The sequence below is a fragment of the Perognathus longimembris genome, chromosome 19 (genome assembly GCF_023159225.1).
Source record: "Perognathus longimembris pacificus isolate PPM17 chromosome 19, ASM2315922v1, whole genome shotgun sequence".
Lineage (NCBI taxonomy): Eukaryota > Metazoa > Chordata > Mammalia > Rodentia > Heteromyidae > Perognathus > Perognathus longimembris.
The window spans coordinates 20,283,000-20,303,476 of record NC_063179.1 but is presented as its reverse complement, the minus strand read 5'-3'; the positions used below and the strand labels follow the sequence as shown (position 1 = coordinate 20,303,476).

General features: G+C 37.3%; 1 protein-coding gene across 4 annotated transcripts in view; it reads left to right on the top strand.

The window, feature by feature from the left end:
- Positions 1 to 20,477, top strand: part of Ranbp3l (RAN binding protein 3 like) — a 47,980-nt gene that overhangs the window by 19,072 nt on the left and 8,431 nt on the right. For 3 of the 4 annotated variants that reach the window (XM_048368378.1, XM_048368377.1, XM_048368375.1), the window contains exons 2-12: positions 3,402 to 3,460; positions 5,236 to 5,275; positions 5,718 to 5,795; positions 6,295 to 6,369; positions 8,212 to 8,283; positions 8,631 to 8,776; positions 11,830 to 11,933; positions 14,137 to 14,221; positions 16,125 to 16,227; positions 16,584 to 16,714; positions 18,933 to 19,053. In XM_048368378.1, coding sequence (XP_048224335.1) covers positions 3,402 to 3,460; positions 5,236 to 5,275; positions 5,718 to 5,795; positions 6,295 to 6,369; positions 8,212 to 8,283; positions 8,631 to 8,776; positions 11,830 to 11,933; positions 14,137 to 14,221; positions 16,125 to 16,227; positions 16,584 to 16,714; positions 18,933 to 19,053 — 1,014 coding nt within the window. The remainder of the gene's footprint in view (positions 1 to 3,401; positions 3,461 to 5,235; positions 5,276 to 5,717; positions 5,796 to 6,294; positions 6,370 to 8,211; positions 8,284 to 8,630; positions 8,777 to 11,829; positions 11,934 to 14,136; positions 14,222 to 16,124; positions 16,228 to 16,583; positions 16,715 to 18,932; positions 19,054 to 20,477) is intronic. The other variant, XM_048368379.1, reaches the window with a different exon arrangement.

Genomic DNA, 20,477 nt, shown 5'->3' with positions numbered 1-20,477 from the left:
ATTAACGAAAGTGTGATGTGAGAGCTTAATGCTTTTGGAGGAGAGAAAATTGGGTTGAATTAAAGGCTTTTCTGCTTATTAGAGCTATAGCCTTGAGCAAGAAATTCAATTGCACCTTTGTTTCCTTGTCTGTCAGTAGCAAGTAACATATTTAATATGCAAAATAATTAAACAAGATGATGACTAAAATCACTTAATTGACAATGCACCTCCAGTAAGGAGCAATATTATACATGAACCAAAACTGAGTTAAATAGGTAGTGATTTGCGCCCTTTCTTAGACTTTGTATTCAGTAAAATATTTGTGTGCAGTGAATGAATGGCTTTACTTAATAAAATATTCAGGCATTTAAAAATGTGTCATGAACAGGCAAAACATCAAAATTATCTTTATGTGTTCAAATATTTCTTCCCCATCCTTTTATTTTCATTACTGTAAATGAAGAGTGTACTAAAAATTTTAAACCATGGATATGATTCCCCCCCCCCCCCCCCGTCCTGGGGCTTGAGCCTCAGGGTCTATGAACTATCCCTGAGCATCTTTTGCTCAAGACTAGCACTCTACCACTTGAGCCACTGCGCCACTTCCAGCTTTTTCTGAGTAGTTTGTTGGAGGTAAGAGTCTCACAGACTTTTCTGCCCCAGCTGGCTTCAAACCGTGGTCCTCCAGATTTCAGCCTCCTGAGTAGCCAGTTACAGGCATGAGCCACCAGCTCCTAGCTATTCAATTTTAAATAAAGTTTTACGTCATCAGTTCTCTTCTTGAACTTAGGGTAGCCTTTTAATTAGATTCCTTAGCTCTTCCTACTCTGACCCATTTTCTATGCAGCAGGCAGAGTGGTGTTTACACACACACACACACACACACACACACACACACACACACACACACACACACTAAAACAAATGGCTTCCATTTCTCCTGGGTAAAAAACAAACTCCTCAGAAGAAACCAAGTCTTTGGAAGACTCCAGTCTCATCTCCAGCCCTACTTTTTTTTTTTTTTTTTTTTTGGCCAGTCGTGGGCCTTGGACTCAGGGCCTGAGCACTGTCCCTGGCTTCTTCCCGCTCAAGGCTAGCACTCTGCCACTTGAGCCACAGCGCCACTTCTGGCCGTTTTCTGTATATGTGGTGCTGGGGAATCGAACCTAGGGCCTCGTGTATCCGAGGCAGGCACTCTTGCCACTAGGCTATATCTCCAGCCCTCCAGCCCTACTTTTGATCCACTCCTCCTCCTCCCTTCTCTTAGCATCTGCCACACTGGTTCCTACCATTATTGGAATTGTCCAAGCTATAGACTTTACCCTTGCTGTGCTCTCTGTTTAGAATATCACCTCTCCAGGGACCTCTACTATGACTGCATAAACCAAACTATCCTCATTAGTCTCTTGCTAAGAATGTAGCATCTCTCATTTGTAACTCTTATCTCAAGTACATTTAAGTAACTAATGTAATTACTTAGAACTTTACTTCTATTCCTCAGTGTGAACTCTGTGACAGCAGAGACATTTGTCTGTTTTTCTTTCTCAGTTTGTTCATTTCATTTCTTTTTTTTTTTTATGGTTTAGCCATAATGCCTTACATACATACATAACTGTTGAACAAATGCATTGGTCAATGATATTATTGGAATATTGAAATATTATTGGAATAAAAACATTTAAAAATACTAATTTCAAGAGCCCCTCCTCTTCTCCCTCTTCCTCCTCCTCTTCTTCTTCCTTTTCCTCCTCCTCGTCCTCTTCCTCCTTTTCCTCCTCCCCCTCCCTCTCAGATTCCCGGGGAAGATGGCAGAGAAAGTTGCATAAGAACTGAGCAGTTTATTTAGTTTATTTACTCACAAGGATCCAAGAAGGTACCTAAGTTCACTTGACACAAAAAGATTAATGAAGAGCAGTCTAGCAGAGTTTATGGCACTTTTATGTCATAAGACTGTAGGAAAATCAAAGCCTTTGGGGCATACAATGGATACAATTGTCTTACTTGGACTCATTAGAAAACATACTGTCACCAGTTAGCAATGTCAGCAGTAAGCTTAAGAATGGATATTGGTGGTATGCCAAATATTAATATTTTTCTTTAGTGATTTTTTTGTCATATTTAAACCAAAGTAACTATCTAAAAATCTTATTTAATTTTCACATAAGCTCTGTAAGTAGAGTTTTAATTTTATTTTTGTTCAGATGAGGAAATCAAGGTACAGACATATTAAGTTTTCCCAAGTATTTAGCCAATTCAACTTAGAGCCTGAATTTTAATCCCCATATAATACTTCTGAAGAATTCTATAATGCTGATACATGAAGTGATTACAACTCAGGTATACCCTAGAATCAATGAGTTTTTCTCCATTTTCTTATTTAAATAGAAAAATAAAAAAGCAATAAGGCTATGGACTTTTACTTAATCTAAATATTGAAAATAGAGGTTAGCATATAAGCACCCTCATCCAGGAAATATGAACTCTGTCTGGACAATGTTAAGGATGAAATGCAGTGTGTTTATACTTTTCTTTGATTTTTGCTTTCTGAGTCAGGGTCATGTTACTGTATGCCAGGATGGCCTCTGTGATCCTTCTGTGTCAGACTCCTGAGTGCTGCGATTGTAAGCTATCTATATCACATTCCTTAAGATTCAATGGCAGTACAACAAGGGGTGTCAGAAGAAGATTTTCTTTTACCCACTGAATATTTTATTCTTTTGTAACCCTATTAATCCCTTTTAGTAGCATTTATTAATCATCCAGAGGCATAGTTTGAACAAGTTTACTTTCTTTTTTTTAACCACTTCTCTGCTTAAAACAAATTTAATGGGGCTTGTTACTGAAACTCGTGTAAAGAGATTCTAAAAACAGGTAATTAGATTTAAGTGTTGTTAAATTCATAAAGCTTGTCTTTTTAAAAGTTTTGTTGTGGTGCTGAAGAGCAAACTCAGGGCCGTGTGTATACCAGGCAAATTCTCTACTACCCCTCTAATGCAAGTACATTAAATAATTGTTAAAGTGTCTGTTTACTAACATATTGCCATCACCCACCTTAAGTACTATTTCTCTAATTAGCTCTTAAGTTATTTATAAATATGTCACTTGCAATATCCTTGTAGGAGCTAAAAGCATGCTTCAAGTGGTAAGAGTGTTTGCCTAGCAAATACAAGGTTGTGAGTTCACTTCCCAGTACTGCTAAATAAAATGAATAAATAAATATACTTTTCGCTCAACTATTATTGTTATTATTAAGGTGCTATACAGAGGAGTTACTCCTTCATAAATCAGGTAATAAATGTTTCTTTTTTAAACAATGTCACCTCTTCCTTTGCTTTTCCCCAGGTCCCTCAAATATTTTGAGGTGATGCTAGAAATTTGAACATATGCTCTAATTTCTTGCTTTCTCATTTTCTTTACAGAAAAATCTGTGATTGCTCAACCAATATTTGTTTTTGAAAAGGGAGAACCAACGTTTAAGGTAAGAATGAATTCCCTTTTCTTTAACTTCATTCCGACAAAGAAAATTATATTTCAAGAAGCTAACTAGCAATTCCAAAACATTTCTTCTGCACACACTTATCCTTTGGTAATAAGTAACACAGTGGTGCTGCTAGGAACTTGTGTAGGTGAGATATGTAGACAGCCATTTGGCTGAAATGGGATCATATAGATAACACACTGATTTTTACTAAAATAATATGCTTATGTGGAGTGATCTGAAAAGAGGAAGAGACTGGGAGAGATTAAGGAAGCTGATTTCTTATGAATTCCCCACCACTGACATGACCTAGAAATGAATCTAAAATAAACTCTAGGCTGCAATGTTTGTTTAGATGGGACTGATAGACATTCCATTTTTTGAGCATCACATCGAGACCATTTGCTTTAAAAGACAATAAGATGACTGGTATTGTTACTTTAAATTATTATTATTCCTTGGTATTTTTTTTAATTAATTAAATTTTGTTGACAAGGTGTTGTGCAAAAGGGGTACAGTTACATAATAGGGCAGTGAGTACATTTCTTGTGATATCTTACACCCTCGTTTTTCTTTCCCTTCCCTAGATCAGGTAGGCATATATATATATATAATACCCAGTGTACCAAAATCATATACAGTAGCCACGTGGCGTATGCCAAAGGAAATTCACCTAGAACTTTAAATACAACATCAACAATAAAGTTTGCTTATCCTTGTCTTATATGATCATATGTACATAGCTGTTGAGCTATTGTGATCCACTGATAGGTCTATTTTAGACCTCTTTATGTTTAGTAGTTGTTTGGTTTTAGATACATAATGTAAGGTCGCTGACCCAAACCTGTGGAAATACCATTTGACAAGAAGTTTTGTTTCACAGACCTGGTCTCTACTGTCCCCCCGCCCCCAACAGTCATATATCAAGGAGACCATGCCCCTTTGTTCTCTGTGTTCTAGGCTTGTCTTGCTCAAAATTATTTGTTCAAGGGCTGGGGAATATAGCCTAGTGGCAAGAGTGCCTGCCTCGGATACACGAGGCCCTAGGTTCGATTCCCCAGCACCACATATACAGAAAACGGCCAGAAGCGGCGCTGTGGCTCAAGTGTTAGAGTGCTAGCCTTGAGCGGGAAGAAGCCAGGGACAGTGCTCAGGCCCTGAGTCCAAGGCCCAGGACTGGCCAAAAAAAAAAAAAAAAAAAATTATTTGTTCAAGTTCTGACCATTTCCCTGCGAATACCAATGTTTTATCATTTCTAATCGCTTTGTAGTATTCCATTGTGTACAGATACCACATTTTTTGGATCCATTCATCTGTAGAGGGGCATCTGGGTTGTTTCCATATTTTGGCTATTGTGAATTGTGCAGCGATAAACATGGAAGTGCAGATGTCTTTTTGATATCCTGAGACCTGCTGTTCAGGATAGATGCCCAGGAGTGGTATGGCTGGGTCATAGGGTAGGTCTATGCTGAGCTTTTTGAGAAACCTCCATACTGTTCTCCAAAGTGGTTGTACTAATTTGCACTTCCACCAACAGTGGAGAAGGGTTCCACTTTCCCCGCATCCCCTCCAGCATTTGCTGTTGGTATTTATTCTTTTTTTCTGTTATTTTTTAATATCTTTTTTTCTTTTTTTGGTATTTATTCGTATACAGGTCTTTTACTTGTATAATAAGACAATCCTGATAATCCACAAAGAAAACTAAGCAAGAATGCAACCTCCAAGCATTTATTTTTTTTAAAGTAGATTCTTACAACAGCCTTGTTTCCTTTCAGAGACCCGCAGAAGACACCGTGCGTGAAATGACAGAACGTGGTAATGATTCACAATCTGTATTGCAAAACCAATCTTTACACAAAGAACACAAGAAGGTGCAGGCGTTTGGTCATGTGCATAGACTAAAACTTGATGCCCTTTAAAAAAAAATACACGTAAATGGGCATTTGTATTGAAGGATGACATGTAGATCCCTGAGAACACTGATGCGAGTGATTGTGAGTCTGGGATTCACCACTGCCTGTCCTTAGCCCTCCCAAAAATTCTCTGTGGAAGCTCAGGATGCATGTTTCTACTTGTTTCATACTAACAGGATATGCTGATAGGTTTATAATTGTGAATAGGTTCAAAACTGCGCTTCATGAATTAACATGGTATCAAATGATGTTCTGTGTTTATCGTTGTATACCATGGCTTGATGACAACTTGCTATTGCGAGCAATAAAAAAAATACTCCTTCCTACTACATTTTTTTTTTCAGAATGCAATGGTTTCTCAAGAAAGCGTGTAAGGTCTTCATCTTTTACTTTGAATACTGCAGATTCTCAATCCCAAGAAGGTAAGTGTAGTCTATGATTACTCTGAATATAAAATTTCTAAGATACCTTCAAAGGGGCTATTTAAAAATTAACCATCTATTCAGTAAATGGTGCCTATATGTTAAAAGGAACTGTGTCATACACTGAATCCTAAGCCCATCAGTAACTTAATTTCCTGCCCCTTACATCAATAAGCACTCCAGTGATTTCCTTCCTATTAGATCATGTTGCTTTGGGGCCCTGTAATTCCATAGTTTACACATGTATCTGACCCTCCACTATGAGCTCACCGACGTCATTTTCCAGACTGAAAGAGTGTTTTATACACGGTCTGCACTCAAAAAATATTTATTTAATTGAATGGAAAGGAAATTCATTTCTAATCCTTCACTAGAGTTATTCCTTTGGAAAAAAATTATTTGATAAAAATACAAAGGTTGTCTAAATTGGTGATCTAAAAGCTTTTCAAAAACAACCAAAACAAAACCTTAATGACTGGAGTTTGCAATCTGCTTTTAGTGTCAACCTTGTCTCAGAAGCGCCTGAGGTCTTCATCCTTCACTGACCTCCCAACCTTCCCTCCGACTGGGCCAGGTAACCAAGAGCACACAGCTTTTCTTCTCAGCTACTTGAAAATGACAATATTTTAGCAACAAGCCAAATACAGACCTTAGCAAAGTATGCAAGAATTATTGCATGAATTATATTGCATGAATTGTATGAATACTAACTTCATAAATTCAGACAGTATATGTGTATTTATTTTTTGGTAGAAAATTTGACTTTGATGGCTTAGTTTTTAGGGCTTCATGTTTATGACGGCAATATATAAAGCAGCCTTACAAAATAAAAGCAACTTCCTTTGTTTTATTTAGTATTATCCACACCCCTAGAGTACTCAAACATTTAGATTCATATTCTGATGTTATGAATGTCATTCTGTGAGAGATTTTCAATAATTAAAACAGTACTTCTCTTTACTGAAAATTTAAAATGCTTTGCTGAGTAAAACTACTGTATCATAAGATAATTTGAAATGATTTGTGCCTTCTCTACATTAAAATGATGGTTTCCATTCTTGTGTATTTTTAGTGTAGTGGAGACCAACTCCCTTTTCCAAGTTTAGTTTGCTTCTAAAGTAAAAGAAAAAGCATTTACTTCTTTTTAACTGGTCTCCTTGTATCCAAGAATTAAAGAGTTTTCAAATGAATGAACCAATATTCTTATTAATAATCCTAACATAACTGATGACCTTTCAGCCACAGAAGAGATAGTTCCTAGGTCAATAGAGACCCTTTAAGCCCAACCAACACTTTACAGACATTAAGAGAATAGATGGCCTAATGCCAAAGGCAAAGGGCTCTGTCTTATTACACTGTACATAAAGCCAAATGGTAACTTTTAGTGTTATATATGTACATATAAAACATGATTTCAATTCACTTTAATTCATTAAAATTCAAACACACACCAAGAAAGCACACTGGTATCAATCTGCTCCATTCCATTTTTTTTTTTGCCAGTCCTGGGGCTTGGACTCAGGCACTGAGCACTGTCCCTGGTTTCTTTTTGCTCAAGGCTTAGCATTCTGCCACTTGAGCCACAGCGCCACTTCTGGCTGTTTTCTGTATATGTGGAGCTGAGGAATCGAACCCAGAGCTTCATGTATATGAGGCAAGCATGCTTGCCTCTAGGCCATATCCCCAACCCCTCTATTCCATTTTATGTTGCACAGAATGTTAACATTGCTGGAAATGACAAAAAAAAAAAAAGTACAATTTACATGGTCCATTTATTGTTGTTTTTCAAGAATAAAAATCATAAAATAATCACTAAATTTGAGTTGAGAAGTAACTCTTTAGATTACACTACTTTGCAGAACATTTTGAAGAAGCAATTCTTATTCTTATATCATCTCTATTAATCAATGTAGTGATTCTCAACCTTTAAAATGTATAGAAATTCTACACTTGTAGCAGCTGCTAGTCTTACACTATCAGTACGCTTATAGAGAACCCTAGCACAGTAGGTATATTTACTTCTGTCAGATTCACTAATGAAAGTTGGGGATTGAATACAGACTTTATTAACAGTTTTAGAACTCACATAAGTTATACATCAGAGCACACACAGGCCTTATTACCAATGCAGATTTTATGATCTGTAGAATGTCTTACATCAAACTATTTCATGATTGCAAAGAAGACTGCCTTTTCTGCCAGTAGCTTAGTTTTCCGAGAGTAGACAGAATGATGCAGCAAAACCCACTTGGCAATCCCATTTTGAGCAGCACCAATCCTCTAAGGAGTATGGAATAGTACAATTAGTGCCAATAGTGACATCTACTGGTGCACTCAGAACAGGACTTAAAAAACCCCAGTTGTGAAGAAATTGACATAAGCTTTAACATTTTCAAAATGCATTTTTTTCTTACAGTGAGAAAAAACAATGTCTTCATGACATCAACTCTTGTACAAAGGAATGTTGGTATTAGGAGTGGAGAACAAGGTAGGCATCTTGCATTTCAAGAATCGCAGAAAATTTTTACATTTAACCAGGTAGATTTGTAATATGCATACATATGATACGGGGGAAGTATATGTAGAGATAGAACAGGATGACAAAGCATGAAGAATAAGACTATTTGGCAAGTCAGGTCCTAATGACAAAAGAATACTTAGGCAGAAGGTAAGCAGGAAGTAAGTAGTAAACACTTTTGCTGGCTAATTTTGGCCTTGATTAGCCCTTCATTTAATTATGATGCAAGAACATAGTTAGAAAATAAATCACTTGAAAAGTAGGCTGAAAGGAGTGTTTCATTAAAATACAACCATCTTTTAATTCTATTTTGTAAGGTCCCGTGAAACATTCTGAACCCGTTCTAAGGCCCGCTATTCTACAGCCACCTCAAGCTCAAAGCTGTGAGAAAATAAAACAAACATTATTGTATAATGTGTCAGAATCTTGTGAAACTAAAGGAAAAACAAAACAAAACACAAAGGTAAGAAGCCTTCCTATGGTAGGATTTCAATTGGTTATTTGAGGCTGCCCACGGAAAGTACTAAGGGTGACTTGAAGTTTGTTTTGTTGCTGAAGATGCAACCAGGCTTGAGGGATGTCTAAAGTAGGTAAAAGAAAGCTCTTGGTAATTTTATTAAAACACGTGTACTTAAATTGGGAAGTTATTCCCTAGAACACATTTTATGATCGCTCCTGATGGGAAAGCTCTGTCTCCAGCAGAGGAAATCCCTAGGTCATATTCCAGCACACTGGCCCCATACAGTATCAAGGAGGCCAAGAAGTAGATGCAGACCAGGATTAGCAATCGAAAAACGGAGGAGGATTTCAGCGTCCCTAGCTCATTAACATCATAACGTGGCTTTGCCAGTTTAGGTCACACCAGGGGTCCACTCCAGACCCATCTTCCTGGAGAGCAGAAGCAAGGAATTCTCCTTGCAATTGGAAGGGCTGAGCAGCCTCTAGAGACAGACGAGAATATCCTTCCAACTATTGAAGTGTCTGAATCAGCTACTGTAAGCGTTGCTGGAGAAGTGTTCATTTTGCTCAGGGTATACCGATATGGACTGAGGGGTTATGCTATGGCTAGAGATGTAGCCATAGAATGGGTAGATGTAGGCATAGAAGAATGCGACATAGGTAAGTAGGTGGAATTTGACACTATTAGCCATTTGTTCCCAAGTAAACAACTAAAGGTTGGATTTGCTCTGTTTTGTAGGCCCATTAATAGAAGTCCAGAAACACAGGAAGTAAAAAACATAGCAGCCAGCTTGATTCAGTGGGGAAGAAAAATCATAAGGGAATGAATCCAGCCTGTTACTATTTACATTTATCCTAAAAGCACCTAACGTTTTCTTTAGTAGTAAAATGAGAATTAAATTTGTTTTAATGTTTCCAGGTCCTTTTCTTTGTAGAATATGATTTTGTGGAAGCCATTAGGAATTCTAAAAATAATTCCATCAATTATGCATAGCTACCGAGAAAATGTGGTTCAAAGTAAAACGTGATTTTAATTTTCATTTAATTTTAAAAGCTGCCATTAAATTACAGTCCAGTAATCATCAGTATGTTACATGAATTATTTCATGTATTGACATGAATGTTATTCACTTTGTCTTAGGTAAGAAGTATGAATAGTTAATTTCTTTAAAAATATTTTTATTATGCTTAAGTAGTTGCAAGAAGGAGTTGCGTTCGACAAAGCAATTTGTGAATACAGTGCATCTCAATTAATGTTATTCCTTTCATCATTCTCATTTGTGCCTCCCAAACTACACCTCCCTTCACTTTTCTTCATTTTGTGGGATACACATTGAATTTGGTACTGATTCTCCCCCTTTCTTCTCTTCATTTGTCTATACTCCCCTTTTATTTTGTTGAACTATGACTTCACCTTCTAAGGAATTAGACTGCTTCTGTTCTCCTCTGAATCTACTATATTCCAATTAATACCTTTATGTCTACTTGCATACCATTCAAGGTATTTACTTATATCTTTATAGACCAATTCTAGTTTCCACATATGAGAGAAAACATGCAACCTTTGTCTCTCTGGGCCTGATTTATTTCACTTAGCATAAATTTTTTCCAGGTCCTTTATTTCTTTGCAAATGATACAATATCAGTCTTTCTAGTGGATGAGTAGAATTCCATTGTGTAGATATTCACCACATTTTCTTGATCCATTCATCCATTGAGGGGCACCTGGGCTGATTCCAGGCTATGGTGAATAGTGCTGAATAGCTGATTTCTAAATATGATATGGTATTTGGCTTGGGAATGACGTGTACTCAAAGGATAATCTCTTGATGTGCTTTTTTTTTGACATGATCTTTATAAATCTACCTTTGTGTATTTAAAAAAACATTATCATATTATCTACATAAATTATAAAGCAAAGAAGAAAATTTCAATCTCTAGTCTTCAAACATTTTTTTTTTTTTGGCCAGTCTGGGGGCTTAGACTCAGGGCCTGAGCACTGTCCCTGGCTTCTTTTTGCTCAAGGCTAGCACTCTGCCACTTGAGCCACAGCACCACTTCTGTATTTTCTGTATATGTGGTGCTGGGTAATTGAACCCAGGGCTTCATGTATACAAGGCAAGCACTCTTGCCACTAGACCATATCCCCAGCCCCCAAACATTTTTTCTTAAGTACTTTATAAGAGTAGATATTTTCCCTAATTACTAAAAGCCCAATTAGATATACCTGGCCATTATTAAATTTTCTGTTTTATGATGTTTAAAGACAAACGATCTACAAAATATCATGTGAAAGTTTTGATCAAATGAATAAAATGTAGAAATATGATGAAAATTATCTGTAGGAAAACTTTGTAGAATAATTTTAAATTTCTTATTAGCTTGGATATGAAAATCAGAAAAATTGCTGTTCATTACTATGCATAAATTCAATAATATATACCTAAAGCCATTTTAAGCAACGTAAGTGAAAACTACTATTGATGATGGCTATTCTGACTGAAATGAGATGGAATTAGAATCTCAAGGCTGTTTTGATTTACATTTCCACTAAGGCCAGGGAAGTGGAACACTTTTCTAAGAATTTATTGGTCTTTTTTACTTATTCTGATCTGAGAGTTGTTTATTCACTCCTTTGCCTATTTATAAGTTAGGTGGTTGATTTTCAGGAGTTTTGTTTTTTAAGTTTCTTATATATTGGCTATTATGCCTTCATCAGATGTATAGCTGGCAAGGATCTTCTCCCAGAGATTTCTGAATATTGTACTGAAGTGTACAGTCAGGCAGATCTGTGTTCAAATTCCTCTCCATTCTTTTGTATGTGACTTGGACAAGCAATTTAAGTTCTTAACTTGAGTTTATTCATCTATGAAATATAGATCATAGAAATACAGAGGACATGGCATTGTTTTGAGGAAATTATATAATGTACTTAAAGGGCTCAGGGCAATACTTTAACGAAGTAAGCTTTCAGTGTATTTATAACTATTTCCTTGTCCTTACTCTTATAGTAAGACAACTCTAATGAACCTTGTGATGCATGTAATTTCCTTTCAGAACTCTGAGGGGAATTCCAATTTATTAAGTGAAAATTTACCAAATGCCAGAATTTCAGTCCAGTTGTCTACTGGCCAGCATTTTTTAGGGACAACCTCAATAAGGTAAGTTCATATAGATTGACTATCTGCTATTGGAAAACTTTGAGGCTGGAACAGCTTAAATTATGTGTTTTTCAGATTTTGGAATATTTCAATATACATGCCACATCTTGGAGATGAGACTCAAACTTAAACATAAAATTCATATGTATTTTACATATGTCAGACACATAGTCCAAAGGCAATTTAATATCATATTTTAAATAACTGTGTTCCTTTTCACTGTGACCCATCACATGAAGTCAGAAATCTTCTACGTGCAATATTATGTCAGTGCTCAAAAATCTTCAGATTTTAGAGAATTTGAAGATTTCAGATTTGGGGGATTAGTGATACTTAATGTTATGAGATAATAGAAGTGTTTTCCTTTCATTTTTGCTTTCTCTTTTTATTACAACCATTAAGAGAGAATAATATTCACATTGTGTGAATCAGTTGCCAAGATTCCCATTTCAGAGGACATTTTATAAGAACAAAAGCTTAAAGTGATTTTCAAAATATCTCCGCTATTAATTTAATTTAATTTAATTATTTAGCTGTTACTAGGGCTTGAACTCTAGGCCTGCATGCTGTCTCTGGGCTCCTTTTGCTCAAGGCTAGCATTCTACAACTTGAGCCACAGTGAAACTTTGGGCTTTTCTGTGATTATTGGAGATAATAGTTTCACAGACTTTCCTGCCTGGGCTGGTATCGAACCATGATCCTCAGATCTCAGCCTCCTGAGTAGGTAGGATTACAGGCGTGAGCCAATGGCACCTGGCTCCCTGTTGTTTAACTAGGTGTGTGTGTGTGTGTGTGTGTGTGTGTGTGTGTGTATACGAGGGGTTATCTCAGAACATTATGCTTGCTAAGCAGGTGCTCCACAATTTGAGTTATTTCTCCAGTCTTTTTCTTATGGCTATTTTGAGACCCTGCTCTTACTTTTTGGATCAGTTGGGTGTGGACTATGCTACTCTCAATTACTCTTGTACAGTAGCCCACATAATAGGTACATACTACCCCTCACAGATTTTTCTGTTGAGATGGAATCGTATGATCTTTTTTTCTGGGCTTGCCTGAGACCACAGTCTTCAGATTTCAGCTTTTTGTGTAGCTAAGGAGATAGGTGTGTACCACCATACATTGCTGGTCAGGATGGGGACTTGTGAACATTTTTGTTCAGGTTGACATTGAATTATAATCTTCCCAATCTGCTTCTTGGCTAACTAGGATTACATGCATAAGCCATGGTTCTTGGCTAATTAAATAGTTATTTTGCTAAGAATTAATTATCTGGTTACTAGTCCTTTTTTTTCGTTCTTTGACATTTCCCCTTCTTTTTAATTAGTATTGGTATTGTCTGTTATTTAGGAAAGCAGAATAAATATGCAAAATTAAAAATGGATATTTCTTAGCCCTGGCAACAAATGAAATCTATCTGTGGACAAATACTGACTCACCTGAGTAGGCCTGTCCAGATAGAGTAGCAGTTGCTTATTCTGCACAGTGTGGAATCAACTGGGACCTGGAGCACATTGGCCTACAAAAAGGCTCTTGAGTTTTTCTTCGTGTGAAACACCTTTAACATATAAAATCCTGGAAAGAGAAAAATGTCAACAATGCTCGCTCAAGTATAACTGACAAGAAAAAGGTCTCTGCTTTTTTTTTTTTTTTTTTTTAAAGCCTCATTGGTCACTTGGAGCAGAGAAGAGTGATGAATAAAGATGGGTAAGGCTATCGTGGAAAAGGAAATCCCTGGGTAGCCCTTGTGGCTGATCACAGAGATGGGCACAAGATCTTTGGGATGACCTACTGCTAATTTTTTTTTTTTTTTTTGTGGCCAGTCCTGGGGCTTGGACTCAGGGTCTGAGCACTGTCCCTGGCCTCCTTTTGCTCAAGGCTAGTACTCTGCCACTTGAGCCACAGCGCCACTTCTGGCCATTTTCTGCATATGTGGTGCTGGGGAACTGAACCCAGGGCCTCACGTATACGAGGCAAGCACTCTTGCCACTAGGCCATATCCCCAGCCCCTACTGCTAATTTTGTAATAGCTGGAAAATACTTTGGATATCATCTTAGGTTTCCTTCATCTCTCATTAACTTCAGATAAATAAGTGCTAGCAGATGTTTATGTTTTACATAAGCTATTGGAACATGTGTTTTACCTACTGCGATTTAAAATGACTCTATATATTCAAAATAGCAAATGCATCATTCTTTTTCTTAGATGTCAACTGAATGAAGATAAATCTTCTTTTAAGAGATGCAGTTCTGACTTCGTTTTTGGAGAAAATATGGTAGAAAGGGTTTTGGTAAGATTTTGTAATAGTTTCTATTATAGAGAGGACAGTCACTTTAAATTTCTGGAAGCAAATTAATTTTTTAAAAAGCTATATTAAATTGGAACATACTTTTTATTTCCTGGTTTCAAGGGCACATTTTCTTTCTTTAACTGGAAAAATTCTTGTCGGAAACTAATCTTAGTTGTTGGACAAATAGATGGGAACCCACGGAGAGAGGAAACTGCATAATTATAACATCATTACTGAAATAAAATAATAACTAGTTCTTTGATTTGCGTTAAACCAAAGGTACCTAAGGAAAGGCAAAATGATCTGTCTTACTTATGCTCAACTGCTGTCAGAATCTCTATGGGTACGGCCAAAGTGTTAAGTGGTTCTAAACCCAGGTTTGAAAGTTACTCAATGTTCACTTAAAGACATAGTACATTAGAGGGGCTTCTAATTTATAAGAAGAGGGATCAGAGTTTGGCTTAGTGGTAGAGTGCTTGCCTAGCATGCAGGAAGCCTTGGGTTCAATTCCTCAGTACCACATACACAGAAAAAGCCGAAAGTAGTGCTGTGGCTCAAGAGATAGAGTGCTAGCCTTGGGCAAAATGAGCTTAAGGACAGTGCCCAGACCCTGAGTTCAAGCCCCAGGACTGGCAAAAAAAAAAAAAAAAAATATATATATATATATATATATATATATATATATATATATGGAGAGACTGGTAATGAAGTGTTCAATGAATTATTCAAATAAGCTGCAGTCCAAGTCACAGAGGTTTGGTCTGAGATGGCTAACACTTGTACATATTACCAAAGGGCATTTAAAGTTTGGCTTATAAAAAGACATGAGCCTCCCATCTCTTTCAGTTAGCTATCTCTATGGATGGTAGAGATAATAGACATAATCTGTATTTTTCCTCTAATCTTGCAATCTTGTGGCCTTGTAATTTGAGAGCCAGTGTGCGTTCCTGGCTTAGTGGCTGACCATGAACTTTCTGAACCTGAGTTGTTTCATTTTTTTAACGTGAAAATAACCATACAAATCCCTACAAGTTTTCAGGAAACATGTTAATGTCTAAATCATGTGAAAGAATTTTGAATTTAAAGAAGGATTGATAGGGGGCTGGGAATGTGGCGTAGTGGTAGAGTGCTTGCCTTGCATACATGAAGCCCTGTGTTTGATTCCTCAACACCACATAAAAAGAAAAAACCAGAAGTGGCACCATGGCTCAGTGGTAGAGTGCTAACCTTGAGCAAAAGAAGCTCAGGGACAGAGCCCAGACCCTGAGCTCAAGCCCCAGGGCCGGCAAAAAAAAAAAAAAAAGGAATGATAGGAACACGAATCCTAAGTGTCATTGCTCAAATCCGTTCAGTTCTGCGGGAAGATATATGTAGTGGTAAATGGGGTGATAATTTGTCTTTTTTCATAGGGCTTTGATGATACCAGATATATAGCAATTACTGGCAATATTTCCCTTGGGAAAAACTAAGATTCTTTCCATAAATATGTTCTTGAAGGTATCTAGTGGCGGAGGGGAGCATGTCTGGATAATTTCTCCCCTCCTTCAAAGTATAGCAAGAGTGAATTCCTGGGAATAGTGAAACATCTCCAAGTTGAGAAGATAGTTTCACTTTGTAGACAACAGTCTAGTCTAGTGGGAACATGAAATCTCTCTATCTTCTGTGCTACTAGAATTTTTCACACTGTTCCTGGGACTAGACCCTCTCTGATGTAAGCTGGCAGTAAAATTATGTTTTTGAGATGAGAATCAATGCCCTTTAGCAATCCTGTGTAATACAAGGCCACCCAAAACAAGAACACAGCATTTGGATTTGTGCACTGTGCTGTAAAAGAACAGAAGTATCTTATGGCTCACTTAAACATGTTGGGATGACATTAAATAATATGTTTTTCCTCACCTAGGGGACTCAAAAACTCACCCAGCCTCAACTTGAAAGTGATTCAGATAACAAGGGAAAAACATTCAAATCCATTCTGAAATTTCCTGTCAACTCCCCCAATTCAAGTAAGAATTATTTCATTTGTACATCTAATGTGGTTTACTTGTTACTCCTGTTTATCGTACCACTTATTTGATACTTGTAAAATTAAAAAAAAAAAAAACCTCTAAAACCCCATGGGCTTTCTTTTTTTGGTAAATAATTAAACATACTTGATATTATAAGACTTTCATTATATTATAAGACATACTACTCTTTAGACTTTTGACTTCTTAATGCTGTGGGAAGTTGATAAGGAAATCTGACCCAAACTCAAGTTGTTTTATTGTTAATAGATAAGAATGCATATGTTAATAAGGGCAAAAATAACTTTCCACATTAGAGAAAGTAGGGCCTTTTATTTACCTCTATTTTCTCTTAGGAACAGATTCTATGAAAAATGCATCCCTAATTGAGTCCGCTGCTGTTTTCTCTTCCCAACTATCACAAAAATACTTACTGGAGAAAGTTAATGTTATAACGGGAGAGGAAGCAGAACATAATGTGTTAAAGGTTTGTACATCATCTATGGCTTTTCTGGTAATATATACAAGGAATAAAATTAACATCAGCAGGGACATCATAAAAATATTATCCTTTTCATGAAGACTGTGTTGCTTCAATAAACATGTTGGCAACCCAAAGCTCAAACCAACATTTTGTTATTTTCCTGAGTGTGTATGTGTATGTGTATGTGTGTGTGTGTGTGTGTGTGTGTGTGTGTATACACTCAGGCTGCTGGATACACACTGTTTTATTCTTTTTCTTTTTTGTTTTATTTTCCATATTTTTCTTTTATTTTTCCCCTCCCTCCCTCCCTCCCTCCTTCCCTCCCTCCCTCCCTCCCTCCCTCCCTCCCTCCCTCCCTCCCTCCCTCCCTCCCTTTCTTCTTTCCTTTCTATTTTCTTCTCTTTTTATAAGGCAGGGTCTCAACTATGAGGCTGCCCTCAAACTCTTAATCCCCCTGTCTCAGTCTTCCAAGTACTGACATTGCTAGGATCACATCTTCAGACGTACATTTTATCTTTTTCATACCTGCTTTAATAAGCAGTTCTATTCTTTTCTTTTTCTTTTTTCTTTTTTATCGATCATGGGGCTTGAACTCTGGGCCTGGGTGCTGTCCCTGGGCTCTTCAGCTCAAGACTAGCACTCTACCACTAGAGCCACATCGACACTTCCTGTTTTCTGATGGTTAATTGGAGATACGAGTCTCACAGACTTTCCTGCCTGGGCTAGCTTTGAACCTCGATTCTCCGATCTTGGCCTCCTAAGTAGCTAGGATTACAGGCAAGACCACCAATTCCTGGCAGTGCTATTCTTTTCATACTGAAGGTTTTTAAATGTTCATGTCTTAATGTCTGTGTAAGACAAGAATTTAAAATGTAAAGTTTAATATTCATTTCCTTTTAATAATATTTAAAAAATTTTAAATGCATAAATCAAGAACTTTTTGGACCTACTCCATACTAACACAGCTGAGTCATGAGTGGGCTCAGGATCAGATCTTATACACTTGTTATGTTTCAGTAAGGTGGGAATTGCACTTACCCTTTTCTCCATCTGCATTCCTCCCAAATGCTCTCCATTTCTCCTCATTTCCTCTAAGATCTAAGGATGCTTTTATTCTAAATAAGAATGGATTAGATTAACTTCAGACCCACTAGTAATTCTTCTGTGTTTGGGAGCCTCTGATCATTGCTAGACGCAGGAGGGGTCCCCCGGGCTTCATGTCACAGTTCTCCAAGTTTTTATGTTGTCATTGCAATTTTTTTTTTTTTTTTGGCCAGTCCTGGGCCTTGGACTCAGGGCCTGAGCACTGTCCCTGGCTTGTTTTTGCTCAAGGCTAGCACTCTGCCACTTGAGCCACAGTGCCACTTCTGGCCATTTTCTGTATATGTGGTGCTGGGGAATTGAACCCAGGGCCTCATGTATGCGAGGTAAGCACTCTTGCCACTAGGCCATATCCCCAGCCCCTGTCATTGCAAATTTTAAAGTAAGCAAATACTTCCTGATTCCTTTACTTTTGAATTCCATTATACCTATCAAATAGTATGAAGTTGAATGCAAAAGTTGGTGTATGTAGAGATATAGTAATTGAAAAAAAAACCCAACCCAGTACTTGTGCATGGTATTGCACCATTTTAGAAAAAAATGGAGTACATACTGGTACTGGTATGCATAAGCCTACAAACAAATGTCTCTGGAAGAATAATGAAGATATAACAATGGTGGTTATCTGTTATTACAGGTAGAAAGTGACAGATGGGAAAAAGGCCCGAGGAACCTAATGTGTGTGTGTGTGTGTGTGTGTGTGTGTGTGTGTGTGTGTGTGTGTATGTGTGTATATTTGAGCTACTCAAACATGGTCTATTTTTAAAAGTTAAATTTCAAAAGCTGGGGGCTGGGAATAGGGCCTAATGGCAGGAGCGCTTGCCTCGTATACATGAAGCTCTGGGTTCAATTCCTCAGCACCACATATATAGAAAATGGCCAGAAGTGGCACTGTGGCTCAAGTTCACAGAGTGCTAGCCTTGAGCAAAAAAAGAAGCCAGGGACAGTGCTCAGGCCCTGAGTTCAAGCCCCAGAACTGGCAAAAAAAAAAAAGTATTCAAAAGCTGGTTTATAGATCATTCTGATAAATGCTCAGACACTAGATCAGATATTAGAACACAAGGAATAGTTTATTCTAAAGAGGATTATGTATGTTTGACATTTAAAAATTATCATTTAGATCAACTGCAAGATTTTTATATTCAACAAAACAACACAATCATGGACAGAAAGGGGCAGAGGAACTCTGAGACTGAATGACACAGCAAGCAGTGATTGCGGAACATTTCAGTCAAGACTGAGTAAGGACCCCTTTTGTAAAGGATTTGCCAGGGTAAAAGGTGAAGCGGTGTGTACACTTATACACTTCTTGAAGTCGGGTTATAAAGCATACCAATAAATGATTGCTGAAACAGTGTTTTTCCTAACATACTCTCGGAAGCGTCCCATATCATAGTAGTCCACACGTCAGACTTCATGGGCTCTAGTAATGACTCAATCACTGACTGGTAACCTGGGATAGGTGACTTTCCTCTCTCTGCACTAATGACATCAGTTTTAAGGGAGGAAACTTTCTGTTTATAGCTTTTTGAGTGATTATGAGAACTCAATAAGATTCCAGAGCCCAGCACATAACTATATAGTCATCTCATTATTAGTGAAGCAAATCATTTTGTAAAATGTAAAGTCCTTGGAAAACAAAATAGCTGTCCTATAATTTATCCTTTGTTTTCCAAACATGGTGTGGGGGTTGAGATGGAGGGCCAGTTTCTAAGGAAACTGGTGTGGGATTATTGAATCCTGCAAACAGGACCATCAGAAGCTGGAGTTAGTCTCACTGGAAAATTCCACAGTTTGTCATCCAAAAAGATGCTGGGCTTTGTTCGGGAGCCCAAACTGAGACTGAGCCTGGGTAGAGAGGTGGGTGTCGGACTGGTTTTTGCCAGTCCTTCTTGGGTTTTCTTTAGAGTAGAGTACAAGTAGAAGTGACATCCAAGTGCATGAGTATTTATTGAGAGTAAGCTCAAGAAACGGGAATGGAATATATGCAGACCAAAAGAACAGGAACAGTGTTTTCCATTGTATAACTGACAATCAGGTTTCTTAAGTATTACCAAGGCAGTACAAGTCATTCTCTACTGTGGGTTGAACTCTACTGCCTGCCAAAATCTAAAACAAAACAAAACAAAAAATAAAGCAAAATAAAACTCCACAACAGTTTTTCTTGTTATGTAGACAATATATTTTCACTGCAGAAATCAGAAAATAAAGGTGGTTGGAAAAGAAAAGGAAAAGTACTGAAAAGCCTATCATCCTGTGATAGTGTCTGTTAATTATGATTCTGCTCTCCCCACATGTATGTGTATACATGAACCACACATTTGTGATTCATGGTGTTCCACTGCATTACGATATGACATTTTCATTTACTTTGTATACCATGATCACATCTCCACACCAATGTAACTTTCTTTATTTATTTATTGGTGTCCATTGGGGTTTGCACTTGCTAAGAAAGTTCTCATGGCTTGCATGGTGCCTCTAGCTCTATTTGCTCTGGGTATTTATGAGATAAGGTCTTATTTTTTGCAAGCCTGGACCGTGATTCTTTTATTTTATGCTTTCCGCTGTAGCTGAGATGAGGAGCATGTACTGCCATGCTTAGCTTTCTTTCTTCTTTTTCTGTTGAGATGGGGTTCTCACAAACATTTTTTTTTTTCTCAGA